The sequence below is a fragment of the Callorhinchus milii genome, unplaced genomic scaffold, assembly GCF_018977255.1.
Source record: "Callorhinchus milii isolate IMCB2004 unplaced genomic scaffold, IMCB_Cmil_1.0 Scaffold31, whole genome shotgun sequence".
In the NCBI taxonomy this organism is placed as follows: Eukaryota; Metazoa; Chordata; class Chondrichthyes; order Chimaeriformes; family Callorhinchidae; genus Callorhinchus; species Callorhinchus milii.
In genome coordinates this window covers 3,782,889-3,800,196 of record NW_024704772.1, presented here as the reverse complement: position 1 = coordinate 3,800,196, position 17,308 = coordinate 3,782,889, and the positions used below count along the sequence as shown (strand labels likewise).

Genomic DNA, 17,308 nt, shown 5'->3' with positions numbered 1-17,308 from the left:
TGATACTCACCCTGAACCCTCGCTGGCTCTAAACATTTTGGAAATAAGTATTAACCCTTACATTTGAAACAATGCCTTACTATGTCATCCAGATGTTTCAAAGCGTTCACTTAAGTGTAGTGACTGTGTGTTTTTTAGACAAACACGGCAACAAATTTGTGCACAATGATGTCTTCCGCAAGCAGCCATGAAGTAAGCGAGTGATCTCATCTGGGGGATTGTCGGCCAGGACACCGGGGGGCGGGGGGGGAAGAGAGAGAAACTCCCCTCTCTTTTACCCCCAACAGCGCTGTGGGAGATCTTTAACGTCCACCTGAACAGAGCACAGTCGGGAGTGAGGTTTAATGTCTCATCTGAAGGCTGGCACCTCTGATAATGCCACTCTCTCTCGCTCTCTCCCCCCAGTGCTGCACTGGAGCATCAGTCTGGACTGTGAGCTCAGAGTCCCCAACGTGGGGCTTGAACACAGGAGAGATGAGAGACTGGCTGGCTGGCTGACTGGCTGAGCCGGGCTCAGGGCTGGAGAGTGAGGGGAACTGGCTGACCTTTAGCTCCTCCAGTTTGTCCCGGATTTCGATGAAGCCGAGGTGAAGTTTCCCCCCAAAGTGGTCAGCGAGGCGGCGATCGTTGTCATGCAGGCCCAGGTACGCAGAGCAAACCTCACACACTCTCAGCTTCTGCTGCTGGAAACTGGAGGCCGGCATGGAGTTCCTGTACACCTCCTGACACAGCGAGAGAGAGGGAGAGAGAGAGACACACAGTGATCTGTCTGTCCTGTATTCGCTTTCAGATCCCTTTATTCCCTTGCTGGCCTCCCCTACCTCTCCGACCTGCTCACCCCCCACTGCCTCCGCTCAGGCGGCTTCAGCCTCCTGTTTGTCCCGCGTCCCATCCACTCCAGTGGCCATGCCTTCAGCCGCTACGCCCCAAAACTCTGTCACTGTCTCCCTCAACCCCTCGGCCTCGCCCCATCCCTCACTCCCCATCTTCAAATCCCGCCTAAAGAACCTTTTGATCCCCTCTCCCCCGCTCGGGGTCAGACTCCGCCACTGTCAAGTGCCTCCAGCTCGCCACCCCATGTGAAGGGCGCTGGGTAAATGCAAGTAGTTGTAGTTGTTGTTGCCTTCCCACCCTGTGTTCCCAGCAGCAGCGAAATGGTCTGAAAAAGCACCCACCACAACCTCTCCAGCCCACCCCACTCACCCCAAATTAGAAGTTAGAATCTAAATAACTACAAAGAAGTCAGCTACAGGGGTGTGGGGGCAAATGGCAAGTAGTGAGACTAAAAGGATTGCTCTTTGAAGAGCAGTAGAGACACAATGGGCCAAACGGCCTTCTTTTGTGCTGTAAATTTCTACGATTCTTACTCCATGTATTTGATACAGTGTCAAAACATCTTAAAGTGCTTCATAATGATAGACGATTGAGACCAGCTCAGCACTGCCATGTACAGCAGAGAGCTCCTGCTCGCCTCTGGCAGGCTGCGTGAGGAGTAGCAGTCAGTCTGTGACGGGGTTTGTGACGGAAATCACTGGCAGAGCAAACAGATGTATAAATAAATCAGTTCCCTCAACAGCCCATCAAATACACCAAGCGGGAGATTAACAGAACCACCGCTGCCAGTCTGCAACCTTCTGACTCCAGGCCGAGAGAGAGAGAGTGCACGTGTGTGGGTGCGAGTGTGTGTGGGGTGGGAGTGTGTGGGTGTATGTGTGTATGTGTGTGTGGGTGGGTGGGGGTGTGTGTGGGGTGGTGGTGTGTGTGGGGTGGGGGTGTGTGTATGTGTGTGTTGTATGTGTGTGTGTGTGGGTGGGTGGGGGTGTGTAGGGGAGTGTGTGGGTGGGGGTGTGTAGAGGAATGTGGGTGTGTCGGTGGGGGTGTGGGTGTGTGGGTTTCGCTTGCACGGATTACCTGCTGCACTGTGTAACGACTTACACTGAACCCTGAGTCTAGGAAATGCAATCACTTCTGACTATTTTGGGGGGAGTTTGCATGACACTTGATTTCAGTCACTCCCGGATGAAGTGTGTGCTGACCTGACCTACAATAGTGACCTTCAAAATACAAGCTGCTATGCACACACGCCCTATACTCGCGGGAGAAGGGATCAGAGAGCCTGGGAGGGAGTAAGGATTGGGTGTAGGCTTGTGTTGAGTCTGAACAAAGAAACAGTGATAGAACTTGGAAGCTGCAATCTGCGGAGTGGGCTGTGTCTGCACTGGAACACCAGCCCAGGACCAAGTAGCCGGGGGGAAACTCACACCTCAAGGCTGCCTTAAACCCTACATGGGAGTATCTGTCACGAACCGCAGACTGGAGTCAGCGAGTGAGGGGTGTTTTGAGGGAATACAGTCTCGTGGCTACATTTTATTTACACTAACAGACGGCAGTAATCTGTAAACACCGCCTGATCTCATCGCCCAACACGAGATCTCGACAGCGTTACTCTGAGCAACAGTGGAAACCTTATAAGGAGCCAATAAACACTCTCGGAGCCAGTAACTGGAGTAAAGGAGGTCACTTACCCAGAATGCGCTGGAGGAAGGAGAGGCGATGGTGTCCCCCTGGTGGTGAAAAGGGTCAGTGTCACCCACTGGACAACACAGCGCAGCGCAGCGGATCACGTCACAATCACATCAACTCGATTAAAGGGATCTCGTCTCTCCAGAACAACCCCCCCCACTCACACCCCCATAACCCAAACAGCTGTAAAAAGGGCATATGGGCTTTATAAATAGGGGCATAGAGTACCAGAGTCAGGAGGTTATGATTAACCCTATAAACACTGGTTAGGCCTCAGTTAGAATACTGCGCCCAGTTCTGGGCACCGCACTATAGGAAGGACGTTAAGGCATTGGAAAGGGTACAGAGGAGATTTACGAGGATGGGACCAGGAATGAGGGACCGTAATGATAAGGAAAGGCTGGAGAGGCCGGGATTATTCTCATTGGAGCAGCGAAGGTTACGAGGACCTGATAGAGGTCTTCAAAATCATGAGGGGATTTGATACAACAACAACAACAAGATTCCATTTATAGAGCGCCTTTCACGTCTGGAGGACGTCCCAGGGCACTGTACAGTTGGATCAGGACCCGAGCATTGGGGGGAAATGGTCAGGGTGAGGGAAGGGAGGGAGTGAGGGAAGGGAGGGAACGAGGAGGGGGGAAATGGTCAGGGGGAGGGAAGGGAGGGAGTGAGGAGGGGGCAGAGAGTCGAGAGGGGAGCTGAAGACACTGTCAAAGAGAAAGGTCTTGAGACCGGCCTTGAAGGAGGAAAGGGAGGAAGCGGCGAAGGCACTGGGGGATAGAGTTCCAGAGCCTCGGGGCTGAGAGGCTGAAGGCCCGGCCACCGATGGTAGGGCGGTTGGGGCGGGGGATGTGGAGCAGACCGGAGCCAGAGGAACGGAGGGTACGGGCAGGTAAGTAGGGGGATAGTAGGTCGGAGAGGTAGGAGGGAGCGAGGCCGTGAATGGCCTTGTAGGTGAGGGTGAGGATCTTGAATTCGATCCTCTGGGGGATGGGGAGCAGTGGAGGCGAGCGATGGCGAGGGTGAGGGCGATGGTGAGGTTGAGGGCGAGGGTGGGAGTGATGTGGTGCGGGACAGTACACGAGCTGCAGAGTTCTGAATGACCTGCAGTGTGGAGGGAGGGCCGGGAAGGCCGACGAGGAGAGAGTTCCCATAGTCCAGCCTTGAGGTGATGAAGCCGTGGACCAGGGTTTCAGCCGCGTGAGGGGTGAGGTAGTGCCGTAGTCTGGCGATGTTCCGGAGGTGATGGAAGGCGGTGCCAGTTGTGGTGCGGATATGAGGGAGAAAGGACAGCTCAGGGTCGAACAGAACCCCGAGGTTCCTGACTGGCTTTGAGAGGTGGAGAGTGCGGAGCTGATGCTGTCAGCGCCTGAGGTGCGGAGGCGCTGACGTGAGCCAATCAGGAGGGCCTCGGTTTTTCGCACGTTGAGCTGAAGAAAGTTGTCTCTCGTCCAGGACTCGATGTCGGACAGACAGCTGTCAGGACATCGGGGGTCGTGGAGTTGAGGGTAGAGGAGGAAAGGTAGAGTTGGGTGTCATCCGCATACATGTGGGAGTTAACCCCATGTCTGCGGATGATGTCACCACAGGGGGAGCATATAGAGGGTGAAGAGGAGGGGACCAAGGACAGAGCCCTGAGGGACACTGCACGAGACAGTGGGGGGGGTGGAGGAAAAGCCATTCGTGGAAACAAAGTGAAGACGGTGGGAGAGGTACGACCTAAACCACTCAAGGAAAGGGCCTTGAAGGTTGAGGTGGGAGGACAAGCGGTGGAGTAGGATAGCGTGGTCGACCGTATCGAATGCTGCCGATAGGTCGAGGAGGACGAGGAGGCAGAGGGAGCCCTGGTCACAGATGGTCAGGATGTCATTGGTGACCTTGACCAGGGCAGTTTCTGTGCTATGGGCAGCACGGAAACCCGACTGAAGGGGTTCGAATAATGAATGGGTGGAGAGGAAAGAGCGCAGCTGGGAGGCGACAACTCATTCCAGGACCTTGGACAGGAAGGGGAGGTTGGAGATGGGCCGGAGATTGATAGCTGCGACGCATCAAGGGAGGGTTTTTTCAAGGTGGGAGTGATGATGGCAGTTTTTAAGGGAATGGGAACAGAGCCACAGGAGAGGGACAGGTTGACGATGTCTGTGATATGTGGGGCAAGGAGGTGGAGCTGAGAGATAAGGAGTGGAGTGGGGATGGGGTCAAGGGAGCAGGTGGTGGGTTTCAGGGATAGGTTGAGTTTGGTGACAGAGGGTGGGGAAACGGGTACGAAAGTGTGTAGGGGAGGATGGGTAGGAGTCGGAGTGTGGGAGGGAGGGGGTGGGGGTGGGGAGAGTCGGAGTGTGGGAGGAAGGGGGTGGGGGGTGGGTGGATGTTGGAGGGGAAGTGACCGCGGAGCGAATTTCCTTGATTTTGAGGACTCCAAGGCAGGGGTTAGGGATTGTGGGGGTAACTTCTTCCAGTATCGAGTGTGGAGGAGAGGGTATTGTGGAGGAGGGAGAGAGGAGAAGAGGGGTCGGTGAGGGTTGAAGGCCAGAGGGAGAGGAGTTCAGAGGACTCCAAGGCATCGGTTAGGGATTGTGGGGGTAACTTCTTCCAAGGGCGGTAGAAGATGGTGGTGGGTCTGGTGGAGGTGGGGAGGGGGGTGGAGGTGGTGAAGGAGATGAAGTGGTGGTCGGAGACTGCCTTGTCAGTGATAGTGACATCCGAGACACTGAGGCCCCGGGTGATCACCAAGTCGAGTCGGTGGCCGTGACTGTGAGTGGGGGAGTTGATGTGGAGGGAGAGGTTGAGTGAGGAGAGCAGGGAGGAGAAGTCTGAGGAGATGGAGCAGGAGGGGGTGAAGTGCAGGTTGAAGTCGCCCAGGATGATGAGGCAATCAGAGCAGAGGCAGAGAGATGTGAGAAGTGTCGAAATATCGGAGATGAAGGTGATGATAGGTTAGAAAGAGAAAAACTGTTCCCACTGGTGGTGTGTCGGTGACTTGAGGTCACAGATTCAAAATAATAATAATAATAGTTATATAGTCTCTAAAAGCCGAGGGGAGGTGAGAAGAAATTTCTTCACGCAGCGAGTTGTTCGAATCTGGAACGCAATGCCTGAAAGGGCGGTTGAGGCCGATTCAATAACTACATTTAAAAACGCAGTGGACGGGTATTTGAGGAGGACGGGTTTGCAGGTTATGGGAAAAGGGCCGGGGAGTGGGACTGACATTACATTGCTCTTCTCAAAGAGCCGCATAGACTCGATGGACCGAATGTCCTCTTTTTGTGCTGTACGATTCTATGAGAGGGCTCCAATCCCTTTGAACAGTTTAAGGAGCTTTTGGGGAAGCATCAAGAACTCAGGCGGGTTTTGCCCCACACAGAAACATCTTGACCTAAAGGCCAAAAACGTTTACGTTTCTTCGTTTAAAATGGACTAAGGTTTATTCCCTGCTCTCACCTCTGCTTTCCTCTTCTTGGCTCTTGCCTTCTCCACCTCCTTCATGACCTGCTGGGATTCTTCAACATTCCCCTCGGCTCCCAGCTGCTCCGCTTTGGCCAACAGCTTCCCAATCTCCTCGTTCAGCTCGTGGACACGTTCAGCCTGTCAAACCCAAGCCTCAGTTACACAGGGCAAACACTCATCATGCAACTTAGTCAAGTACCTCTGTGCCCACGGTCAACCCCTGCCCCCTCCCCCAATGATACAGCACATCCCCAGCACTGCCTCCTGACGTGAAAGGCGCTATAGAAATGTAATTTGTTGTTGTTGTTGTTGTTGTTGTATGGGGCATCAGTCTAGACTATATGAGTTCCATGTTGTGATGTGGGGCTTGAACCCACAACCTTGTGACTCACGAGTGTGAGACTGAGCCAGCCTGATACCCATTAGATTTTTTATAGACTGACACTTTATGAGCTGCTAATCCTATCATTTCCTGTATTATCCCGGCTGCTGGTTTAAGCAGGGTGTCACATTAGCCTCTGACAGCATTGATTTCAACAGGATTCCGCTAACTCTTGCCACGGGGTCTTGGATATAAACCACAGGGTCATGTCTATCTGTCTCTCTACATTTGAGTAATTTCTCCTTCAATATAACATCTCTGCTGACTAGAATCATAGAACGCAGAAGGGGCCATTCGGCCCATCGTGTCAGTGCGGCTCTTTGAAAAGAGCTTCCAAATCAACCCCACTCCCCTGCTCTCTCCCCATAGCCCTGATCAACCCCACTCCCCCGCTCTCTCCCCATAGCCCTGATCAACCCCACTCCCCCGCTCTCTCCCCATAGCCCTGATCAACCCCACTCCCCGCTCTCTCCCCATAGCCCTGATCAACCCCACTCCCCCGCTCTCTCCCCATAGCCCTGATCAACCCCACTCCCCTGCTCTCTCCCCATAGCCCTGATCAACCCCACTCCCCCGCTCTCTCCCCATAGCCCTGATCAACCCCACTGCCCTGATCAACCCCACTCCCCCGCTCTCTCCCCATACCCCTGCAAACTTGTCCTCCCGAAATATCTATCTACTTCTCTCTTGAAAGTTATACTGGATTGTAGTAATAATTCTAAGAACCATACCTTGGCAGCCACCTCTGCACTGATCTCTTCTTGGGTTTCTGCCAACCGTTTCTTTGCAATTTCTGTTCTTCTGTCACAGTCTGTGATGAATGACTGCAAGTGATCCATGGCCTACAGACAGACAAGGTGGGAAACACAGAAAATATTCTCAGTAAAACCTCTAATGCAGTTTTAAATATGGGTGATCAGCCAATGTCTGACATACGTGGAAACCCATTGTTGTTATCAGTGGGGGTTTGACACACGTGGAAACCCATCACCATGCTTAAGAATCACTAAACCAGATAGAGTTGCATGTTTGTCATCTGCAAACGGAAATACCCACGTCTGGAATGAAATGTGCACTCTCTTCCCATTCTGCTTACCTTATTCCGGAAAGTATTAGGCACAGGTTGTAAGGGCCAAGGCGTGGGGATCTCATTCCAATTGTCAAAATAAACCAAGGCACTTTCTAAATCAGAAATGGTCTGTAATCTGCAGCAGCGATGAATGTAAGGCAAATCAATATTTCGCAACAAACTTCTTTATATGAATAAAACAAAAGTCACTCAATCTGGTAGAGTGACAATTTCATAGTCTAACCAGCTAAAACTGCATAGCCTGCTATCAAGAGCACTTTCCCACTGATCGGACCCTACCCGTCAGGGCTTTGGCTGCATGGTTAACAGGAGATGAGTGGGTGGATTCCTTGCTCCCAGTGACTGGTTGGCCCTTCCAGGTCCTGCTGATGAGCCAGGCCGAGCTGTGCTATCATCACCAGCGCCCTGGAATACTGCGGCCCCTCCTGGTCCAGGAACCGGACAACCGAGAAAAAGTGAGAACGATGACCACTGAGGATGGATTTCATTCCAATATTCTGTTGACGTTGCATTGGACCAAGCTCAGCTCAGAAGAAGCGCTGCTTACCATGTCCAACCCCACCCCAGGAGGATAATCAAGCCTGTGTTGCATTAATCCCCCCACCCCCTTACTTACATCCATCTCAAAGAAGTGATCCTTCTCCTTGGAAGCAATTTCATAGTCGGCTCTTAGTGCAAGGTCATGAACTTTCGTGCACTCCCCAAGGTCCATCCGCTGCAGGATTAACACAAGTGGTTAGCTACCCCCACATGGTCACGCTAAACAGCAGAACACACGCACACAGACACACAAACACTAGCCCCACTCAGCACCACTCTCTCCTCTCTCCACCAACCCCAATGACACAATGCTGAAACACACAATTATAATCATCCATTTCCTTTCACATCAGGGAGACATCTCAAAGCGCTTCACATGATTTACTGGAAAGTGGAATGATTGTCTATTTGTAGGCGTACATGATAGCCAGTTTGCACACAGCAACAAACCCCACATAGCCATGAAGTGAGTGAGTGATTTTATTTGGGGGATTGTCGGCCAGGATGCCAGGAAAGAGAGAGAGAGAAACAACCTTCTCTTTTCCAACAGCGCCGCGGGATCTAAAAAGTCCACATGAACAGAGCACAAACGGGGAGTGAGGTTTAACGGTTCATCTGAAGGGATGGCACGACCGGTAACACAGCACACCCCGGCCCTGCACTGGAGCATCTGCCTGGACAACACAGCACACCCCGGCCCTGCACTGGAGCATCTGCCTGGACAACACAGCACACCCCGGCCCTGCACTGGAGCATCTGCCTGGACAACACAGATTGCAGGTTCTGACAATACATTAGTTCCAATGAATAGCTTTGAGGTCAAATTTGGTCACTCAACCCACGGCTGTTCGTGGGACACTGCTGTGCGTAATTGGCTGCCACGTTTCACCCACAAAACATACAGTCAATTCACTTTACCGTGTATTCTGTGAAGTGCTTTGAGATGTCTAGAAAACATGATTAGACGCTATATCAAATGCAAGGATTATTATTATATTATTACAAGCTGTAGTAGTTGTAAGGAGGAGTGAAGCTTTGTGTAAAGTGTGCAGAATACTTTACCGTTCCTGAGAGGATATCATGTGGGCAGCAGCTCAGCAGGTGGCTCTTGCAGACCCGATCATCTGTGAACCTGATTCTCTGCCGACTGGCATCTCCTGGAATAGAGAGTCATAGTGCAAAGGCAGGTTAGCCAGGGAGCCAGAAACCGCACACACTTAACATGTAACCCCCTCCTCCACCCTTCCACCAAAGCATGTTTCCAACACCTCACGCCTACTCTGTACTGAATGGACACACAGCGCAGACAGTGGGGTCTGCTCGGGGCTGGGTGAAACAGCTACTGTCAAAGCAAATGAAAACATTCAGGCAACAAATGTTACAGCGGGAGGGGAAAGCTCTGTGTAGCAATAAACTGCTTTTAAGAACATAAGAACTTGTTGGCAAAAGCAGACCAAGGTCCATCTAGTTCGCCTTCCACCCCCCCTGGCAGTCGCTTGACATGTCGTGTCCCAAACTACATACTGAGATAAATCGATCTATTTTGTTCTTGAAACAGTTTCAAAGGAAACCAATGCTGTACCAGACGACCATGATTGGCTTTAGTTCTACATACAACTCAACACTGACTGCGTGTCACTGTTTCCATCCCTCCCTTTATTTACCCTCAATCCCACAGTCTGGCCTGGCTATTGTAGTTAGTAATTATATCATGAGCTGGCTACTGGCGACTATGCAGCCTTTGCAAGCCTATCACCCCTAGCCCCCACTACTCCTACCCCCCCAGCCTGGCACACTGCCTCCCCACACCCAGTGGATTGAGTTCAATATCCTCGTTCTCATTTAAATCCTCCACGGCTTCAATCCACCCTACCTGACCCCGCCACTCCCTTCACTAAGCGAGCACCAGACAGCTTCATGTCCCTACCTACCCAGCAGGCAGACTTTCAGCCCCCGTACACTGTAACCTCCACCTCACTCTCTCTCTCCTCTCGTTCGAGCCCCGTCTCAACACCTACCTCTTTGACTGGGCTCTCGGTCACCTTCCCCCTCCCCCCCACCCCCCCAATCCCCAGTTCGGGTGCCCAGCCGAGCACTTTGAGACGTCCTCCCGACGTGAAAGGCTCTGTGCAAGTTATTGAATGCAACTTACAAACACAAGCTCATTTGATAAACATTTGGAGGGGAGGGGTAAAGAAAGAAAAATAACGTTAGTTTATATTTGGGGTCCTGGTGAACTACATCTGAAACAAAGGGGGGTTGAAATGTGAATTTTAATATCGTCCTGCCTTTGATAGACCTTTGTCCACACCAGTGAAGTTCACCATCTCTCTCCTCCACCCCACCCCTCTCTGAAGCTAACACTTTCTATCAGAAATCACACCACCTCAAACCCATTGACCCCGACTGTACAGCACGGAAACAGGCCACTCAGCCCAACTACTCCGTGCCGATGTTTATACCCCTCCTCGCTCCTCACTGCTCCCTCCCACATCCTCTCTTCCCCTCTCCCTCACATGTGAAAGTCTAGGTTCTTTTTGAATGCATCCACACTGTCTGATTCAACCATCGCTTCAGGCAGCAAGTTACACAGTCTCACTCCCCTGTGCATGAAGTAGTTCCTCCTAAATTCACCTTCAGATCCCCCAGTTGCTGTTTTATACTTGTGTCCCCTGATTACTAACTCCCCAGCCAGTGAGACCAGTCTATCTATGCTACCTCATCAAACCCCTTTTATAATTTTAATAATTAGGTCTCCTCTTAAGCATCTCTGCTCCAGTATATAAAGGCCTACCCTCTCCAGGCTAATGTCACAAATACCTATCAGCTCGGCGAGAGCCTAGTGCTGACCGTTATATATGGACCAACGAGGCAGACCTTTGGCGGATTCACTGCCAAACCCTTGCCAGGTGGTGGCTTCGATGATATGAGCCAGAGCCTCAACTCACACCAGCCTGCCATCCATCACTAAGGACTCCTACACTCTAGCTGCCTGACAGCTCAGTCACAGCAGCTCCTGTCCCATCACTGGGGGTCACTCTGACTCTCCTTAACACATGGAATGGTCGCCAGTGGAAGATCAGAAGGATCTAGGAAACTCTCTGACTGAGACTTTCTTGGGGACTGGACGAGTCGGGCGAGAAGGTCATTGGAAACACACTTTTCCCACCACTCCCGTTTACTAAACGTTTAAGATTATAAATCACACAGATGATTTCATGTGTTTCGGGCTACTTATGTGTTTAAGACGCCATCCAATCTGTCTTTTGTGAAGATGCTTCCAGGCAAGTACCATGTCTTGGAAATAAAAACCTGTAGGAAAATCAACCGTGATAACTAGAAGCTGAACACGATTAGAGCAGTTGTGGGGAAATGTGTTCAATACATAAAGAAAAGACCAGTCTATCTAGACTGTACGTGCTCCAGGAGCACTATATACAAGTTACACCACTATATACAATGTTAAAATACAGTCAAACTTACAAGCATGTGCAAAGTGGTCCATATCAGGCAAGTCATTCAATGGAGGTCTGAGCTCCGCGTCCTATTCTAACGGAGACTAACCAGCACCTGGGGGGAATGGTTCCTCTGGTGAAGTTTTAACAAGAGCAGCTTTTAAGAGATCGACAGACTGGTTACCTTTGTTGATGGCAGCTCCACTCAATCTGTGGCAGTGCTTATCCCACAAACAACCAAGGGAAAAGTTAGGATTCCGCTTTAAGGAAGGGTATTCGGATGTGGTAACTTACAGTATTCTCCATACTGACCTGGTTCGAACCCACTTTATACACTGCCCACGCACTTCTTTCAGCTAGCTGCTTTGGAGCCATTACATATGTGAACGATAATGGACAGGAGAAAAACACATTGAAATCACATCAAACTTAAAAAAAAATGAAAAAGATGAATAAACACCACTCATAAGGACCAGTTATAAAATACATCGAAAAAAAGCACTGTCCAGAATTTTACAACCTTAAATCGCCACAGAAAGCGCAGTGTGTTCACTGGGTTTAAACTAGTCCAAGCAGTTAACTTGCTGTTAATTATAAAACCATGTGCTCAAAGTGGCACACTTTAGGATGCAATTACAATGGCACATGGGAGTTACATAAGCTCACACCCAAACAATATGCAAACCTTCACAAAGAAAATTGTGGTGATTGTGTCATCCTACCCTACAGACGCTGTGCTGAAGTGGTGCAAACACAGACCCTGGGGCAGGTGGACTCCTGTGAGAGCAAAGCAGGGTTTAATGGATATGATCTGATCAGAGAGTGGGGAAACATGAACAAAAGGCACTCTAGTTTGCATTCCTTCACATACTAATAGCTCCCAGTGTTCCCGCTTGGCTCAGTACACTCTGCAGGCCGCTCGCACGCTAAAAGTTCCGCCCTACAGCTCGCTTTCAGGGGGTTTGGAACGCAAAGCATTTCCAAGACATGATACTGTGTGGAATTCCTCCAGCCCGGTAAGAGACCCTTGTTGAAATCAACTGCCGCACTTTTAAAAAAACCCAAAAGGAAAAAACAGGAGATTGAGAAAGCTTGCAAAGGAAAATACACACTGTGAGAGCCCCCAGGACAGCAGCTGCCATCTGCTCCACTATTAGTCCCTCAGCTGAGGAGGTTTACAGCCTGGATGTTAGGGAGTTAAAAAGGGGAGAGTGATCAGCATTTGTACACCACCGATCACACAATAAGCAATCACAAAACTCATCACAAAAGGCAAAATACTGCAGATGCTGGAAATCTGAAATAAAAACAGAGGTGGCTGGGAACACTCAGCAGGTCAGGCAGCATCTGTGGAGAGAGGAAAGTGGGTTAACATGAAACCTTAACCCACTTTCCTCTCTCCATAGATGCTGCCTGACCTACTGAGGGTTCCCAGCAACTTTGTTTTTTATTACAAAACTCATGACCTTGGTTTTGGACTAACTGTGTGCGAAGATCAACCATGAACAGCTTTTTTCAGTTGGTACTTTTCAAAAGGCCATGTTCCAAATTAAAATGTGCGTTTAAAACGTCCAGAGTGTTGGGACAGAGAAAGGTCAGCTCTGGCAAATATAGCTGGGCCATTTGCCCTGTCTACACTGTGTGTAAAAATCACAATTCAAGTAACAGGAGCAAAACCAGACTACTGCACTTGCAAAGATGTCTCACACACCAGCCAATGTGTGGAATTGTCAGTATCATTAAACGACTGCCATATTCAACTGATTGATACTGGTTTTGAACAAGCCTTGATATTACCATTCCAACAGTATTTGGCTACACTGATACAAGTCTAATCTGCTGGCCTCAGTGTTTGGATTTAAGTGACTGAAAACTACAACACCACACAAGGGCAATTCTATACCGTCTTCATGTTATTGTAAAGATGAGAAGTGGGATTGAACAAACAATTGAGCCATTTCTCCCACAATTGTTTTGCTCTTTAGCTCCTGGGTTTATGTAAAATTGAACACTTCTGCGGCTCACAGACGTTTCTCAAATAGGGAATCATTACCCAGCCAAAAGGTTGGACCCCCGCCGATCTACAGTATTAACCAACTCTGCTGCACTGCAGCAGTGAAGCCCACCTGAAGCCCACCCACCCAAGAGCATTTTGTGGTGATCGCTAGAGAACACTTCTGACAAAAGGCAGCCCACCTGTGGATTCTGCTCACATTCAGAGATAGACAAGCAGATTAGCTTAGAATACATCTTGAAGCAAAGCCAGTCACACTGAGGGCTGACGTCAGATCAGAACGTTTTCTAGTAGAAAATGTACTGGTCTGATTACAGAGATTTTGGGGGGAGTGCTTATTTAGATGAAGAGACATAAACTTTAATACAGAGGTTAATATGCTTAAAGCCCCCTCCTTAGCTCACCATCCATTCAGCTTGTAGTAAGAGCACTTTGTGGTGAAGCGCTAGAGAACACTTCTGGCAAAAGGCAGTACATTGGCCCACATTTTTGATTAAAATGGTGGTTACACTCCTGGGAAAACTGAATTGGCTTTCAAGATGGACTGAAGGGGTAAACAAAGATCTTCAGCATGCCTCAGATTGAGAAAGGCTAGCGACGAGTTAGACCATTCATTGGTTTCAGCAGCACACGCTGGGATTACTTCAATCTTGCTGCAGAAGCAAGACATCAATACTGTAGCTCAGTGCACGTGATCTGTACATAGACTCTGCAGTTACAATCATACAATCCCAAAAGGCAGAAACACAGCAACAAAGCCAGGCTCAAAGCAGGCAGAGCCAAGAGCAGACCCCACCCCCCCACCCCACCGGCCAAGAAAGTTAATCCACTCCTGTGGGAGAAGACAAACAGCCCAGACAGACCCTCTGTCACAAACACTGTCACTGAACAAACAAAAGTAGGGGCATTGCAGGGGCAATAATTGTGTTCAAATCAGTAGCAAGGACTGTAATAATAATCCTTATATAATCCTTGCATTTCAAAGCGCTTCACAGAATATACTGGAGTCCTGTAGCTCAGTGGTTAGATCACTCGCTTTGCAAGTGAGAGACCTAAGTTCAATCCCCGGCAGAGGGCCAAACCTTGGGCAAGTTTCCTTACTCCACACAGAGCCTAATAATAATCCCTCCACCAAAAACAATAATAAATTGGTCATTTTCAATCTACAACTGTTTGTGGGACATTGCTGTGTGCAATTGACTGCCGCGTTCGCCCACAAATATACAGTCAATTCACTTTACAGTGTGTTCTGTGAACAACAACAACAACAAGATTCCATTTATAGAGCGCCTTTCACGTCGGGAGGACGTCCCAAGGCGCTGCACAGTTGGGTCAGGACCCGAGCAGTGGGGAAATGGTCAGAGTGAGGGGAGGGAGGGAGGGAGCGAGGAGGGGGGAAATGGTCAGGGTGAGGGGAGGGAAGGGAGGGAGCGAGGAGGGGGTAGAGAGTCGAGAGCAGAGCTGAAGGCTGAAGGTCAAAGAGAAAGGTCTTGAGACCGGCCTTGAAGGAGGAAAGGGAGGAAGCGGCGAAGGCACTGGGGGATGGAGTTCCAGAGCCTCGGAGCTGAGAGGCTGAAGGCCCGACCACCGATGGTAGGGCGGTTGGGGCGGGGGATGTGGAGCAGACCGGAGCCGGAGGAACAGAGGGTACGGGCGGGTAGGTAGGGGAATAGTAGGTCAGAGAGGTAGGAGGGAGCGAGGCCGGGAATGGACTTGTAGGTGAGGATGAGGATCTTGAATTTGAAGCGCTTTGGGATGTGCTCCCGATGTGAAAAGCGCTATATCAAATGCAAGGATTATTATTATACTGTAAAGACTGTATACTTCAGGTTCCCACTTGTCTTTCCACTGGGGGCAGGGAGACACGCCACTCAGCTCCTGTTAACCCTGCAAGGCAAAGCCCTAAAAGTGGTCCTAACTGGACAAGCAGCGGGAAAGTTTGTCAGACAGCGCTCTCAATGGCAAACTATTCGGTTTTAGCTGGTTAGACTCCATCAGTTACATCAACCACACTCTGGGGTCCCCAAGCCTTGGCTCTTGCCAACCTGCACCTAATACTGTCCGGAATTTGGTAAAAAGCTTGTGTCCCTCCAGGGAGAGAGAGCGCATTCCAGTCCAACAATCTAACTCTGTGATTTCCATGTGTAGGTGGGGTGCATGGAAATCTCAGTCTGGTTTGGGTACACAAGCACGGTTTCCGTTATATATCACTAGAACCTTGAGTGGACCAAGGAAACAGTGTTTGGCAAGCCAGGGCAAGGGCATTGTGTTACACAGTGTTACATCTGAACTGCAGTGGCAAACCATGTATTAAGCTCACTGGCATCTCAAACAAAAGGAGGGATACCATTTCCCCTCCCTGTCCTGTGCTGTAATGGCTATGGCTACTCTGAGATTAAAATGTTGACCGAGCGCTCCAGTTGCTGAGGTGAGCGATCCACTGAATTAATTGGCACTAAACCTTTATAAATAATACAAGGGGCCAAATTGTTCATTTTGTAGAAGGAAAATAAGAACAATGTTTGGTAAATTCAAAACAATGCATCGATCTGCAATATTACATCTCGGACAGGAGGGAAACTTAGCTTTGAGGTTAGGTCCAGCTCATCTGCTTTATATCCAAGTGAGGCCTCTAACTAACCGTTCCTATTTAACATACGATCTACTTTCCCTGTAGTTTACTCTCCCCCCCCCACCCAACCCCACCTCCCATCATGTTGTCCATGCGTTCTACTTGTCAAAAACTTGCGTTTTTTATTGAAACACTCCTCAAACATCCCCCAAAGGCCGCTAGGACTCTGGCATACTTCTTGACTGTTAACAGATTGGCAATTACGCTCAGCAGCGTCCCACAAACAGTCGTGGATTGAGTGACCACCTTGATTTTATAATTTTTTTTAAAGAGATTATTACCCCAGGAAAGCGATCCGCCGATCGACTAACAACCGGGTTCCTACTGACTGCTGGTAAACAGAGGCCTGTGGAGTAAGGAAACTTGCCTAAGGTTTCATCCTGTCCAGGAATCGACCAAACTGGACACTGTTCAAGAGCTTTGTGACACTAAACCAGAAACCAGCCTCTCAGAGACAGAAAGTTCGACAGGCGCAGGTATTGAAGGCACTGTCACTGAGGTGCCTCTGTGCCCGCTGAGCAAAGGGAGGGGTGGGATAGGAGCAAGTCAGAGAAGCAGGGAGGTGCTCGGGCATGAAGGGAATTTCAACCCCATAAACCAATAACACACAATGTTACCACCAGACAAGCGTCACAAGGGACCAGAAGAGAAATAGATGCTAGTTCAAAAACATTTAAGTTTAATTTGAATGCACCCGCCCTCCGCCGTGATTGTAAACCAACAAATTCAAAATATGTATTTTGAATGCTGATACCTGGAAAGGACTTTCCTGTATAATGAAGCCATTTTAAAACCCGCTTTGTTGACAGAGATACTTACAAATCATGGGTACGTCTGCACACGACTATCACTGTAACACACACCTGTTGAGAATCTGACACAAGGCAGTCTTCCTGCTTCCTCCCCTCAACAGGGGATCAAAACAGAAAGATCAGACAGCAACAATGTGTTGAGAGACCTCAAACAAACCAGAACACACCAACAATATCAATAAGAAAGCACTATTTAATAACTTGAAGTTCTCTGAAGAGAGATGGGAGGGGGAGGAGAGAAGCAGTTATAAGAAAAATTTAGGCTCTAAAAAAGATGTTAGCGCTAAGGAATGGAACACTTTTATTCCCGGTCCCCAGTGTGAGAATCAAGCACTTTCAGGTCAGATACAGCAAAGCTGATTTAATAGGAGGAGCGCTTCAAGGATTTACTGTAAAGCGGAGTGACTGTG

At 49.6% G+C, this 17,308-nt stretch overlaps 1 protein-coding gene across 4 annotated transcripts in view; it reads right to left on the bottom strand.

The window, feature by feature from the left end:
* Positions 1 to 17,308, bottom strand: part of LOC103191117 (putative RNA-binding protein Luc7-like 2) — a 34,399-nt gene that overhangs the window by 5,657 nt on the left and 11,434 nt on the right. For 3 of the 4 annotated variants that reach the window (XM_007912069.2, XM_007912071.2, XM_042344910.1), the window contains exons 2-7: positions 9,048 to 9,142; positions 8,062 to 8,160; positions 7,087 to 7,197; positions 5,968 to 6,111; positions 2,526 to 2,564; positions 546 to 722 (exon numbers count right to left, since the gene is read on the bottom strand). In XM_007912069.2, the coding sequence (XP_007910260.1) occupies positions 546 to 722; positions 2,526 to 2,564; positions 5,968 to 6,111; positions 7,087 to 7,197; positions 8,062 to 8,160; positions 9,048 to 9,142 (665 nt within the window). Of the gene's footprint in view, positions 1 to 545; positions 723 to 2,525; positions 2,565 to 5,967; positions 6,112 to 7,086; positions 7,198 to 8,061; positions 8,161 to 9,047; positions 9,143 to 11,219; positions 11,445 to 17,308 lie in introns of those variants that run through there. The other variant, XM_007912070.2, reaches the window with a different exon arrangement.